The 14,847-nt window shown below is 46.8% G+C and overlaps 1 protein-coding gene across 3 annotated transcripts in view; it reads left to right on the top strand.

Moving 5' to 3' along the window:
- LOC144690173 (uncharacterized) overlaps nucleotides 1-14,847 on the top strand; it is a 155,330-nt gene that overhangs the window by 134,798 nt on the left and 5,685 nt on the right. The window contains exon 4 of one of the 3 annotated variants that reach the window (XM_078557625.1): nucleotides 14,520-14,579. The exons of the other annotated variants lie outside the window; for them this stretch is intronic. Coding sequence (XP_078413751.1) covers nucleotides 14,520-14,524 — 5 coding nt within the window. The 3' untranslated portion in view covers nucleotides 14,525-14,579. Of the gene's footprint in view, nucleotides 1-14,519; nucleotides 14,580-14,847 lie in introns of those variants that run through there. 3 annotated transcript variants of the gene reach the window in all.

Here is a 14,847-nt window from a genome sequence, read left to right as displayed (position 1 = left end):
ATATAAATTATTGGAAAAAACAAAAAGGAGGGGGAAAAATTGGAAAGGGGGTGGGGATGGAGGAGAGAGTTCATGATCTAAAATTGTTGAACTCAATATTCAGTCCGGAAGGCTGTAAAGTGCCTAGTCGGGAGATGAGGTGCTGTTCCTCCAGTTTGCGTTGAGCTTCACTGGAACAATGCAGCAGGCCAAGGACGGACATGTGGGCAAGAGAGCAGGGTGGAGTGTTGAAATGGCAAGCGTCAGGGAAGTCTGGGTAATGCTTGCGGACAGACCGAAGGTGTTCTGCAAAGCGGTCATCCAGTCTGCGTTTGGTCTCTCCAATGTAGAGGAAACCGCATTGGGAGCCAAGAATGCAGTAGACTAAGTTGGGGGAAGTGCAAGTGAAATGCTGCTTCACTTGAAATGAGTGTTTGGGCCCTTGGACGGTGAGGAGAGGGAAAGTAAAGGGGCAGGTGTTGCATCTTCTGCAGTTGCATGGGAAGGTGCCGTGGGAGGGGATTGAGGTGTAGGGGGTGATGGAGGAGTGGACCAGGGTGTCGCAGAGGGAACGATCTCTATGGAATGCCGCCGGGAGGTGTGAAGGGAAGATGTGTTTGGTGGTGGCATCATGCTGGAGTTGGCAGAAATGGGGGATGATGATCCTTTGAATGCGGAGGCTGGTGGGGTGATAAGTGGGGACAAGGGAGACCCTATCATGTTTCTGGGAGGGAGCAGAAGGCGTGAGGGCGGATGTGCGGGAGATGGGCCGGACACGGTTGAGGGCCCTGTCAACCACCGTGGGTGGAAAACCTCGGTTAAGGAAGAAGGAGGACATGTCAGAGGAACTGTTTTTGAAAGTGGCATCATCAGAACAGATGCGACGGAGGCGAAGGAACTGAGAGAACGGGATGGAGTCCTTACAGGAAGCGGGGTGTGAGGAGCTGTAGTCGAGGTAGCTGTGGGAGTCGGTAGGCTTGTAATGGATATTGGTGGACAGTCTATCACCAGAAATTGAGACAGAGAGGTCAAGGAAGGGAAGGGAAGTGTCAGAGATGGACCATGTGAAAATGATGGAGGGGTGGAAATTGGAAGCAAAATTAATAAATTTTTCCAGGTCCAGACGAGAGCATGAAGCAGCACCGAAGCAATCATCGATGTACCAGAGAAAGAGTTGCGGGAGGGGGCCGGAGTAGGACTGGAACAAGGAATGTTCCACATTCTCTTTATGGGGTATGTGGAACATTCCTTGTTCCAGTCCTACTCCGGCCCCCTCCCACAACTCTTTCTCTGGTACATCGATGATTACTTCGGTGCGGCTTCATGCTCTCGTCTGGACCTGGAAAAATTTATTAATTTTGCTTCCAATTTCCACCCCTCCATCATTTTCACATGGTCCATCTCTGACACTTCCCTTCCCTTCCTTGACCTCTCTGTCTCAATTTCTGGTGATAGACTGTCCACCAATATCCATTATGAGCCTACAGACTCCCACAGCTACCTCGACTACAGCTCCTCACACCCCGCTTCCTGTAAGGACTCCATCCCATTCTCTCAGTTCCTTCGCCTCCGTCGCATCTGTTCTGATGATGCCACTTTCAAAAACAGTTCCTCTGACATGTCCTCCTTCTTCCTTAACCGAGGTTTTCCACCCACATTGGTTGACAGGGCCCTCAACTGTGTCCGGCCCATCTCCCACTCATCCGCCCTCACACCTTCTTCTCCCTCCCAGAAACATGATAGGGTCCCCCTTGTCCTCACTTATCACCCCACCAGCCTCCGCATTCAAAGGATCATCCTCCGCCATTTCCGCCAACTCCAGCATGATGCCACCACCAAACACATCTTCCCTTCACCCCCCCGGCGGCATTCCGTAGGGATTGTTCCCTCCGCGACACCCTGGTCCACTCCTCCATCATCCCCTACACCTCAAACCCTTCCCACGGCACCTTCCCATGCAACCACAGAAGATACAACACCTGCCCCTTTACTTCCCCTCTCCTCACCGTCCAAGGGCCCAAACACTCATTTCAAGTGAAGCATCATTTCACTTGCATTTCCCTCAACTTAGTCTACTGCATTCTTGGCTCCCAATGCGGTTTCCTCTACATTGGAGAGACCAAACGCAGACTGGGTGACCGCTTTGCAGAACACCTTCGGTCTGTCCGCAAGCATCACCCAGACCTCCCTGTCACTTGCCATTTCAACACTCCACCCTGCTCTCTTGCCCACATGTCCGTCCTTGGCCTGCTGCATTGTTCCAGTGAAGCTCAATGCAAACTGGAGGAACAGCACCTCATCTTCCGACTAGGCACTTTACAGCCTTCCGGACTGAATATTGAGTTCAACAATTTTAGATCATGAACTCTCTCCTCCATCCCCATTCCCTTTCCGATCCCCCCCTTTTTTTTCCCCAATAATTTATATAGATTTTTCTTTTCCCACCTATTTCCATTATTTTTAAATGTATTTCCATCTATTGTTTTATCTCTACCTTTTAGCCTTTTTCGATTCCTTCCCCCCACCCCACCCCCACTAGGGCTATCTGTACCTTGCTTGTCCTGCTTTCTACCCTTAATTAGCACATTCCTTAGACAATATCACCACCTTCAACACCTCTTTGTCCTTTTGTCTGTGACATCTTTTGGTTATCTCCACCTATCACTGGCCCTCTATCCAGCTCTACCTGTCCACCCCCCCTTAAACCAACTTATATGTCACCCCTTTTCTATTTTTCCTTAGTTCTGTTGAAGAGTCATACGGACTCAAAACGTTAACTATGTTCCTCTCCGCAGATGCTGCCAGACCTGCTGAGTTTTTCCAGGTATTTTTGTTTTTGTTTTGGATTTCCAGCATCCGCAGTTTTTTGCTTTTATCAATCTAAACTTATGTCGCACCTTATCCATCCTTAATCACTTAGCCTAACATTTCCATGCCTCCTGCAAATAGGGAGCCAATTCCTTTTTATTTATTCTTTCATGGGATGTGGGCATCACTGGCAAGGCCAGCATTTGTTGCCCATCCCTAATTGCCCTTGAACTGAGTGGCTTGCTCGGGCCGTTTCAAGGCAAGTTAAGATTAAACCACATTCCTGCGGGTCTGGGAGACCCACATGTAGGCCGGACCAGGTACGGACGGCAGATCAGTGCACCAGATGGGATTTTACAACAATTGATGAGAGTTGTCATGGTCGCAATTACTGAGACTAGCTTGAAAATTCCAGACTTTATAATTTAATTTAAATTCCACCAGCTGCCAAGGCCAGGGCGTTAGCCCGTGCCTCTGGATTACAGTCCAGTGACATTACCACTGCACTACCATCTCCCCTACCATTCCGCGTCAGCTCCCGCAAATTTAATAAATTGTTATTTGAAAGCATTCTGCCTCACTCCAGTGACGGGTTTTCTGGCAAATCATTAGCCAAGTCACATAGTTTTATTTGCAACAGTCGCTTTCTGAATTAAGTCCTCGAAACCATGTGCCTTCCCTTTCAGATAATACTTCCCCAAAGAGCTGGGAAATTTGACGGTATAACTGAGGGTCCTGGATTTAATGTGTCGCCCTGCAGCAGGAAATATAGAATTTGATTTGCCACTTTGGGCATCGTGCTAGGGAACAACCAATTCAATTATTTTTGTTAAAAGGAAGAATTTGATTACACCATCTGGCATCATGCCAAATGCACCTAATTGGATTCTTCCTTCGCTGAGACGTATCGAGTATTTCCCTTAATAAATTACGTTCAGTTTACCCACAGTGTAAAAGTTTAATGAACACGGATGTTTAATCTATTTGCGCCGTTTGTAAGTTTTCTTTAAAAAAAAAATATATATGTGCAAAAGCTTTCTTAAAAAATGTCTCTTGCACCCGTGGCGATCATACCTTTCATCAGCTGATGGGACCAAAAGGAACATCAATATAAAATATCCACGTTCCCGCCCTTTCTGAATGATACAGCAGAGATGGAAGGCATTCAGCCCATCGTATTTGTCCCAACTCCTTGATTAAATGATCCAGTTGACCCATAACACTGCAAATGTTTCCCCTTCAAACGTTTTCTTCATTCTTTGATGGGAGATGGGAGTCACTGGCAAGGCCGGCATTTGTTGCCCATTCCTAAGCGTCTTTGAACTGAATGACCTGCTAAGGCCATTACAGAGGGCAGTTAAGAGTCAACCACATTGCTGTGGGTCTGGAGTCACACATAGGCCAGACCAGGTAAGGATGGATGGCAGATTTTAGTGAACCCAATGGGTTTTTAACAACAATCAGTGATAGTTTCATGGTCATTATCATTTATATTCCAGATTTTATCAATTGAATTTAAATTCCAGTGGCTGCCCTCATGGGATTTGAACCCATGTCCCCAGAACATTAGCCTCTGGATTACTAGCCCAGTGACATTCCCACTACGTCACCATCTCCCCTCCCAAATTATTCTGAAAGGTATTAGTGAATCTGCTTCCACCACCTTTTGAAGTAACACATTCCCGATCACAGCAACTCACTCTGTGAAAGTAATATTTTCCTCATGCCCCCTCTGTTTCTTTTGTTAACTATCTTAAACGCGTGCCCTTGGGTAACTGCCCCTTCTGCCACTGGAAATAGTTTGCCCTTATTTACTCTATCAAAACCTCTCCTAATTTTGAATAGCTCTATCAAATCTCCCCTTAACCTTCTCTGCTCTAAGCAGAACAGTCCCAGCTTCTCCAGTCTCTCCACATAAATGAAATCTTTCATCCCTGGTGTGTCTATAGCTGTACCCTCTCTAAGGCTTTGACATCCTTCATACAGTGTGGTACCTTAGAGGGGAGGTGGTGGTGAAGTGGTATTGTCACTAGCCTAGTAATCCAGTGATAACACCAGTTCAGATCCCACCATGTACAGCTGGTGGAACTTGGATTCAGTAAAATCTCTGGAGTTAACAATGTTACAACATTCATTGTAAAAACCCCTCTAGTTCACTAATGCCCCTTTAGAGTAGGAAATCTGTCATCCTTACCTGGTCTCTATGTGACTCCAGCTGATGTGGTTGACTCTTAACTGCCCTTAGAAATAACCTAGCAAGTCACTCAGTTCAAGGGCAATTAGGGATAAGCAATAAATGCTGGCCTACATCCCATGAATGAATCAAAAAAACCCATAAAATTGGACACAATATTCCAGCTAGTGACTAATCAGTGTTTTATAAAGGCTTACATAACTTCCTTGATTTTTTCACTTCAGCTCTATTCCTCTTTCTCCTTGTTATCACTGGCTGTCCCTCGCTTCGAGGATGACGTCTGCCAGGAGTTTCTGCCATGGGCCCCCATGTGAATGGACAGGCCGATTCTTGACCCGCAGATCTTTGGGTACATGGGGCAGGAGGTCTCATGAGGTGGTGGGCTCTGGAGGGAATGCAGGATTTGCTTCCCTTTCTCTCCGTCTCTGCCACCGCTCTGCCTCATCATTAAGGCGTTTGGACTCAAAGCGTGAGGTAACTTGATGGATGAGTTGTCAGCCTTCTGAACAATTTGTGGCAAGTTCCTCCCGGTCAATTCCTTCTGCATCTGAATCTTTGGAGCACAATCCACAGAGCCTTCGTGATTTACTGAGTCAAATGCTTTGGTTGGGTCGATGAATGGAATGAAGAGTTCCTGGTGTTCTTCCCAACATTTTTCTTGGATTCGTCTGGCAGCAAAGACCATGTCAGAGGTTCCTCTGGAAGGTCTAAAGCCGAACTGTGTGTCTGGGAGGGTTTCCTCAGCCACAGGCGATTCAGGAGAACATGTGACAGGATTTTCCCTGCTGCGGACAAGAGGGAAAAGCCTCGATAGTTCCACAGCGCGATTCATCTCCCTTCTCAAAGATAGTTACAATTATCGCTTTCCTGAAAGTGGGGGAGTGGGGTGGGAGAGTTCTTTTATCCTCCCAAATCTGTAGGATGAGCACATGGAGTCTTGATGTGAGCAAAAGCCCATCGGCTTTGGAGACTTCAGCTGGAACGCCCTGGGGGCCGTGGGCTTTGCGGCTTTCCAGCTGCTTAACTGCTTGTTGTAGCTCTCCCATCGATGGCGTCACCCATGGATTCTACCACAAGGTACGGGCGGGGGGGAATAGCCTGGAGAGTATCAGCTGCCATTGTGGATTCCTTAGAAAGCCAACAGTCCTATATGCCTTATCCCCAGCCTTCTCAAAATGCTGTAGGCTCCTCCCTCAGGATCTCTCCCTTTGTCACTTCCCTGTTTATAAACCACCACAGTCTCCTCTGCCTTGGTGTATCTCCCCCTTCTGACTCTTCCTTTTTCTTTTACCTTCACACCGTCCAGAGCAGTGGAACCAGTAGACGCGGCCTGAGCTTGAAAGGGGTAAATTTGGAATTAATCTGCGGAACCAATTCTTCAGTGAGTGAGAGGTCAATGTGTGGAACAGGCTCCCTGGGGAGATGGCGGGAACAGTCAGTATATGATTCATACAAATCCGAATGCAAATCTCAATGCATTGCGCCACAGTATATGAGAAATCTGATACATTGCTGGGCGGCGAGTGTAGTTTGGGAAGAGCCAGTGAGTTTGGATCTATGGTTCCCAAAGTTCTCCCCCACTGGGTGGGTTTAACCTCACCCCCTGCCTGGCTCTGTTGTAGGCTCACTGAAAGAGGTTGATTTCTGTAACGAGTCAAAAACCCCTTTGCCGTTGTACCACGGGACTGTCAGGGTGGTAGAAGGCGACCTAAATGTTACTTTGACAGGTAGGAATTGATGCAGCCAGTTTGTGGAGAGCCAGTGCTCTCACACGGAGGCATCAAAGTGTTAAAGACCAGATAACCTGTTTTTTTAGCCGTGTTATTCCAGGGATGAATATTATGCAGGACACCAGGGAGAGCTCCCCAGCTCTTTGACATAAAGCCAAGGCAGACTGGGCCTCGGTTCAATGTATCATCGTAAAGACGGCACCTCCCACAGTTACGACACTCCCTCGGTACTGAACTGGGGGGTGTCCGCTTAGATTTTGTTCTCCAAGCTTAAACCATGACCTCCTATCCCAGCGGCAAGAATGATACCAGAGGCTGATACTGATTCAATATTAAGTAAATTGACATTTTTTTCACCGCAGTCTTGGTCTCGGTTGTAGCGTTTTGAATTCATCTTCAGTTCAGGATCGGATGAAGAAACGTTAACCTTAAGTCTTTTGAAATGATTTCTTTCCTTTGATGTGAGCAGAACTGGGCTCCATATGACATTAACCTAAATTCTGCTCTGAAGTGTTATCTCTCTTGCTTTTATTTTTGGATTTGAATAGAAAGTTTCACACTTGTGTGACGCTCTGTGAATGAAGTAACGCACAGAAGCAGATGGGGCACAGCAGGAAATATTAGTGAAATTAGAAAATAATTATCAGTCATTAACAGGATAAAACCTAAATTTGCAATAAAGCATCGTTTTTGTGCTGTGCACTGGGAGCTTGCTCATCACTCCAGACTGGTCTGATGATAGTGTTAACCCGAGCCATTAACCAGGCATAGCAAGTGACATTATAAATCACTGGTCAGGCCTCAGCTGGCACATTGTGTTCAGTCCTGTGAGCAGCCCACGCTAGGAAGGATGTCAAAGCCAGAGAGGGGGCAGCAGAAAAGATTCACTCGAGGGTCCGGGAATGAAGGACGTCAGTCATGTGGAGAGCTGCCCTCAGCACAGAGAAGGTCAACGGGAGACTTGGTCAAGGGGCTCGAAATCAGAAAGGGTTTTGACAGGGTAAATAAGGAGAAAATGTGGCCAAAGGGTCAGCAACCAAAGGACACGGATTTAAAGGAAATTGGAAAAAGAACCAGAGATGATGCGAGGATCTTGCACAGCAATTTGTTGTGCTCTGGAATGCGCTGCCTGAAAGAGCATCGGAAGCTGATCAGTGGTAACTTCCGAAAGAGGGTTGGTTGAACGCTTGAAAGGGAAAAAATATTGCAGGCTTATGGGGGAAGAGCAGGGGAGTGGGACTAGTTGGGGACATTGGGCTGGATTTTTGGTGAGTTGGGAGACTCCACGGACATTTTAAAATGCCGGGCGGGAGCTAATTCCAGGATTCACGGATCCGTTGCCAGTTCCCCCAATTTCGGTCAGCGTGGGATAAGAGTGCGGGCTGGTGTGGGTTTTGAGCCCACACCCTGCGCCCTGAACTGGCCAGCTGCATTGCAGGGATGGACAACTATTAGATCCTTGCAATTTTTGTGGAGTTGGGTGGGCTTTTCAAAGACTCATGGATCACAGACCCTCCAAGGTGTCATGAATCATAGTCTGAATGAGGGAACCATTTGAAAGGTAAGTTCAAAAGGCCCTACCCATGCCTCCCATACCAACCTATGCTACTCTACCCACCCCCGATGGCCTCAAATACCCTCCATGCCAACCAATGTCCCTCTACCCATCTCCAAGGGTACCTAATACCCTCTATGCCAACCTCTGGTGTTTCCATACCCATTTAGCCAGAACCAACAAATCTCAGAGTAACAATGGCATGTGTGGGAAAGCTTTAAGAAAACATTCATTCATTCCTAACTTTCTTTAAAAATCTGCTTTTACTACAGTCCTATATAAGTGTCTATAATCCAGACATTTAAAGTACCAATAGCAAAAACTATAAGCACTTGACACCTCTTTATCTTATGTAAATAAGCATTATGCAATTGACAAACTAGATCTAAGAGAAAGAGCTGTAGCCAAGCAATGTTTTCCCTTGGGTGCAGCTGTTTCAATAGAATAATGGATGTCTGGGTTCTCAGCTAAACAAAGCATTCAAAGTAATTTTAAAAAGACTTGTATTTGTATGGCAACTTCTATAGCTTCAGGATGCCCAAAGGCACTTTACAGGTATAGTTGCTTTTGTAATGGAGGTGCATTGAACAGCCAATGTAAGTTGAAGGAGGTTATAATTAAATAATATGGAGTTTGGGTAAATGGAGTCCATGCTGGTCATTGATAACAAGGGTTAGGGTTAAGTGCTGGGCTTTATCTTAGAAAGGGGCTTTTGAGAGATGATGTTATAGCGGTAAATAAAACTGTTAAGGGAGCAGAAAAACAAAACTGGGCATTTCTTCATTAAATTATGTCATAGGGACAACAGGAGATAGGTTCAAAAGAACGATTGCACTTATATAACCCTTATACATTTGTTGAACATCCCAAAGTGCTTTACATCCAAAGAAGTACTTTATGTTGAAATGTAGTCACCGTTGCAATGTAGGAAACATGACAGCCAATTTGCACACAGCAAGATCCCACAAACAGCAATGTGATAATTACCAGATAATCTTGTTTTTTATTTTGCATTGCTGATCGAGGGATAAATATTGGCCAGGATGCCAAGGATAACTCAAAACAAAAACAGAAATACCTGGAAAAACTCAGCAGGTCTGGCAGCATCGGCGGAGAAGAACAAAGTTCTTCTCCGCCGATGCTGCCAGACCTGCTGAGTTTTTCCAGATATTTCTGTTTTTGTTTTGGATTTCCAGCATCCGCAGTTTTTTGTTTTTATTGCCAAGGATAACTCCCCTGCTCTTCCTCAAAATAATGCCACGTGGGATCTTTAACATCCACGTAAGAGGGCAGATTCGAACTTGGCTTAAAGTCTCATCCAAAAGACTGGCACGTCCGGCAGTGTAGCACTCCCTCAGGCTGCACTGTCACGTCGGCTTTGATTTGTGCACTCGCCCCAGAGTGGGACTTGAACCTGAAACCTCGTGGCTCAGAAGCAAAGGGGCTACTATCTGAGCCGTGGCTGACACCCCTAAATAGCAGCCCTGACATCAAAATTCCTTCAGACAAAGAGCAATCGCTGTATGAATTAAACTTCTACATGGTGAAATGGAAGCAAAAATCCTGGACTTATTTAAGTGAACAATTATTATAAAACAGGCCCTCCAGGATCTTTCTCAATGGTTTATTTAAGATGGGGGGGTGGGGGTGGGTGGGGGAGGGCAGGGGTGCTGAATGGAATTCCTCACCTACAATTACCTTGTCAGCCAAGCGATGGCCGCCTGCTCCTGTGCCTTGATAGATCATTTACAGTGTTCAAGTCCCCAGTAACTAACCTCAGCACACATGACAACTTTAAGAGCCAGATCGCGTGAATCTGCAATTAGTCCACTGTCATATTTTGATGCAGCCTGGCAAGATGAATCCATTTCTAATTCCTTCCATATTCCCTCCAAATCTGTGCTTTGAAGAATTCAGCTGTTTCACACGTAACAATGAAAAAATGCACTGGCCACTGCACACTGCTAACCGCAATCCGATTAACCTCATCTCAACTTGGTGTAGCTTTAAGTCAAACGTTGGATTTTGCTGCATCTCTTCTCTACTAGTTTCCTCCTTTAACTCCTGGGAATGTGCTTCCTTTGTAAGTTCGGACAGTTATTTGGGAGAAAAATACTCGCCTTCATTCAGTGCCTAATCATGTTGAAATGGAGTTATTTTTAGGGATGTGGCGAGAAGCCATTCAGCCCCTCGAGCCTGTTGCAACATTCAATTATATTAGGGTTGACCTCCTACTTCAACTCCACTTACCTGCACTATCCCTTCAATAACAGCTTATGGGTAATTTTTAAATTGAGTTAAATTTTCCATTCCTATAGAGGAATTTGAATTCATGCCATCGGGTCATTAGTCGAAGTCTCTAAATTGCTAGTCTACTACTATAACCGCTTTGCTGCTGTATCCCTACCAAGTTAATTAGGGAAATAGTAATACTGCATTTGAATTACAGATTCATTTCAGTTTCTACTGATGGATAGGCATGGAGAGCAGCAGTAACATTAGAACCACATAGAAGGACAGATACAGCAGAGGCTTGGGAACACCAGCCTCTGAACGTTCACATCCAAGCCACACAACATCCCGACTTGGAATTACATCAACGTTCCTTCACTGTCACTGGATCAAAATCCTGGAGACCCCTCCCTAACAGCACTGTGGGTGTACCTACACCACATGGATTGCAGCGGCTCAAGAAGGCAGCTCACCACCACCATCTCAAGGGCAATTAGAGACGGGCAATAAATGCTGGCCTGACCAGCGACGCCCACACCCCACGAAGAAATAAAGAATGACTTGCATTGATATAGCACTTTTCAGATCCATCAGATATCTCAAAGCACTCGAAAGCTAACTAAGTACTTTCTTTGAAGTGTGGTCACTGTTATGTAGGAAACACGGCAGCCAATTAGCACTCCCGTCAACTCCCACACACAGCAAGTGTGACAACGACCAGAAAACCTGCTTTTGTGATGTTGGTTGAGGGGTAAATATTGACCGGGGCACCGGTGATAACTCCCCTGCTCTTCAGTGCCGTGGGACCTCTTACATCCACCCCAGCAGGCAGGTGGAGCCAGGGTTCAACGTTGCCTCTGAAAGATGACACCTCCAACAGTGCAATGCTGCCCCAGCCTTGATTCTTATGCTGAAGCCCTGGAATGCATTTTGAACCCGTAGCCTTGTGAGTCAGAGGTGAAAGTGTTACCAACTGAGTCACGGCTAACTAGCATATATTTTTTAAAAACGTGAGTGCGGTTCTGCTCTGCTGGTTTGGTCTGGGTTGGTAGAATCAGGTTAGTGGGCTGTACCACCATTATCTCATTGACTATCATTTCCTTGTTCACGCAAAGCACAGCCTTTTGTGCTTGTAATAGGCAGGAATGCTGAGGAGTGCTTTGACCCCTACACACAGCGAGATGCTGATCCCTATCTCTGGAAGGCATACATCTCTTATGAAATCCTGGGGATTCCAGGGTTTAAAGGGTTAAGTTATGAAAGGAGGCTGTGTCGCTTTGGCTCCTGTTCCCCGGAATAGAAGATTAAGGAGTGATCTAACTGAGGTATTTCAAATAATTAAAGGATTTGATCAGTCATACAGACAGAAACTTATTTCCTCTGATGGGGGCGTTAGGTGTTTACCCAGAGGGTGGCTGGAGTCTGGAACAAACTTCCTGAGAGGGTGGTGGAGGCAGGTTCGATCGAGGTATTCGAAAGGGAATCGGATTGCTCCTTGAAAAGAGAGAATGTGCAAGGTTACGGGGGGATAAGGCAGGGGAGTGGGGGTAGGTGGAATACTCTTTCAGAGAGGCAGTGCAGACTCGATGGGCCGAATGGCCTCCTTCTGCGCTGTAAAGATACTGTGATTCAGCAGGGATATCAGGAAGCACCTCTTCACGCAAAGGATGATGAAAATCTTAACTGGGGGACTCTTCCCCCCCAAAAGGCTGTTGACACTGGGCATCAATTCATTTCAACATTTCAAAACTGAGAGTGAAAGACTTTTGTTATGCGAGGGCTGCTAAGGGTTGGGGGAACCGAGGCGTTGGGATGATGTTAAGATACGGATCAGCCATGATCCAACCGAATGGGCTCAAGGGACCCACTCTTGTTCCCGGTTTTCCCACGTCCAGTTCATCGTGGGCGGAATTATTTTGCCCGACCCGATCGGGCGTGAAATCGCGCGAGGTGACGTCAGGAGGGGGGGGGTGGCGAGTGATGTCATCCCGCCCTGGCGCGATATTTCTGTCGGCGGGCGGGTGTAAAAATTGGAAGCCTGCCCGCCGACAATTGAGAGGCCAGTTAAGGGAATTAAAGTTGCAACTGTTTTTAATTTCACATTGCCCGTCCAACCTTACTGCTGGTGGCGGGAGGGAGAATCGGCCAGGCGGCACTTAACATTCCTCTTCAGCGGTTTCCGTGACGAAATACGACATAAATAAAGTTCCGCACGCAGCGTTTTCAGTGGCTGGATTTTCCGGCGGTTTTATAAGGATTCACGGACACTTTCTTTCAATGCCTGAAACCTTTATTTTTGGTTTTTCAGGTCTTCAGCACTCCGAGGCAGCCTCTCTGCCTTCAGGGAGCTTTCACTCCCCGTGCCCCTCCCCCTCCCCCCGCTGACATCAGCGCCCGCCCGCCCACCCACCCCAGGGGCACTGAGCATCTCAGCGCGTGTTTCGCCCGTTAATTGGCCGGCCAGCGTGAAATCGTGGTCCAGGGCCGAGCGGGGTCGGCGGGTCCGTTTTCCCAGTCGATCCCGCACCCCCCCACCCAATCGCACCCGCCCGTCGAGCGGAAAATTCTGCCCCCCTCCCCACTCCCACCCCGCCCATGTCTTTCATTCCAGTGCTGCCTTCTGGCAGGTGCCCCTGTCTTTCCAAAGACAGGACTGTACCTGGAGGCCGGGATGTTATGAGACTTTCAGATGAATCAGTCAGCGTCTCAGATGACTTGCTTCGATTCAGTAGGTGCTCAGGCACGCCGAGCTTCTGCCTGGAGGGCTTCTGTGTTTACCTTTGACCCCACTTAAACACCCCCTTTGTTACGTAGTTCCTCAAATTCCAACGCACGCCTATTAAACACTTCCTTTGTTGTGGAATTCCCTGAAATCTGCTGTTTCATCTTTGGTGATTTCCCCTCGCTATGTTATATATATATATTAAAAGCTGAAAACACTGAACTAAAAACCGCAGATGCTCAGGAAGTACAACAGGTCTGTCGGCTCTTGTACAGGGAAAACACAGGCTCACAGTTCAGGCTCATCATCTGTACTTTGGAGACTTTGAGGTGACCTGAATTTAACTTTTCAAGATTTTAAAGCCAGCGTTCGTGCCGATGAAAGGTCCAAATACCAAAGATCATTAAATAAGAAAGTCCGGAGCAGAAGGGAAACCAGGTCAACACAAAGGTTACTAACTCTGGTGTTCCCGGATATTTCCACATAACCTCCTGTTCAAATTGTTGTAGAGAGAGAGATCCTTCTGTAAGCAATTCTAGATATGATTCTGGAGAGAGAAGGGATTGGGGAATGGGATGGAAAGGCTTGGTAAGTGGAGTTGACCTATCAGAAAAGAATTATCTTTTTGGGACTGACACTAAAGGTGCTCAGGTCTATCATACCCAACCCATTTACAATGGAGTTCCTATTGACCTCAGGATAAGGACAGAGCATGAGTCGACGGAAATGGAGCACCAGGGAAGGTAGCCAGCCTAAGATAAGCACTTCATGATTTAAGATTAGGTAATATTCGGTAGCTCAGTAGCTGTAGGAGAGAAAAACATTGAACCCCCATCTCTGTAACCTCCCCCAGCCTTACATTGCTCTGAGATCTCTGCCCCCACCCTCCAGTTTTGACTTTTTGCACATCTCCTAGGTCCATCACTTCACCATTGAAGACCATGCCTTCAGCAGCCTAGGTCCAAAGCTCTGGAATTCCACCATTTCCTCCCAGCATCAACCTCCCCCCCACCCCCAGCCCCACCCCACCAAACCTCTCTAACAAACTGGGGGTGTGTGTTGTACATTATGACCTGTCTTCACTGGAAGTACTTCCAACGAAGCAAGCTAGGAAGTCTACTTGAGAATTTCCGTGTGTGAGATCTCGGTCAGTGTTTATCTGGAAATCAGTGCTTTAGTTATTCCTCGTCCAACATGAGCAAAGGTGCCTGTCTGTCTAACTGATTGTGTTAAGTCTCATAAAATTGGTTACAATTGGAAAGCATGTTCTTACTGGCTTTTGTATTTCATCCTTGCCAGATTAACTTGGATGCCACGTTAAGGGAGAGTTGGGATTAGGATACTGAAGTGGAACTCGACAAAAAAAATAGGTAATGGGTTGCCAAAATGTGCTATTTGTTTGTGGGTTTATTAACTTGTCAAGATGAGAGATGTTAAGGATTTGAGGATTTCTATTCGAGGGCTACGTGCTTAGATGCAGGACAAAACCCCCACCAGAGTTCCAATCTCGGCCCCAATCTCAGTACAGTGCTTTATACCACACAAAGTGGAAATCCACCCTATTATGCGAGAACTATCCTGTCACCTCCTGTGAGTGAGGTGTGCGGTTCAGCGCCAATCAGACGCT

The sequence above is a fragment of the Cetorhinus maximus genome, chromosome 14 (genome assembly GCF_964194155.1).
Source record: "Cetorhinus maximus chromosome 14, sCetMax3.hap1.1, whole genome shotgun sequence".
NCBI classification, from domain to species: Eukaryota; Metazoa; Chordata; class Chondrichthyes; order Lamniformes; family Cetorhinidae; genus Cetorhinus; species Cetorhinus maximus.
This window is presented reverse-complemented; position numbering and strand designations above follow the sequence as displayed.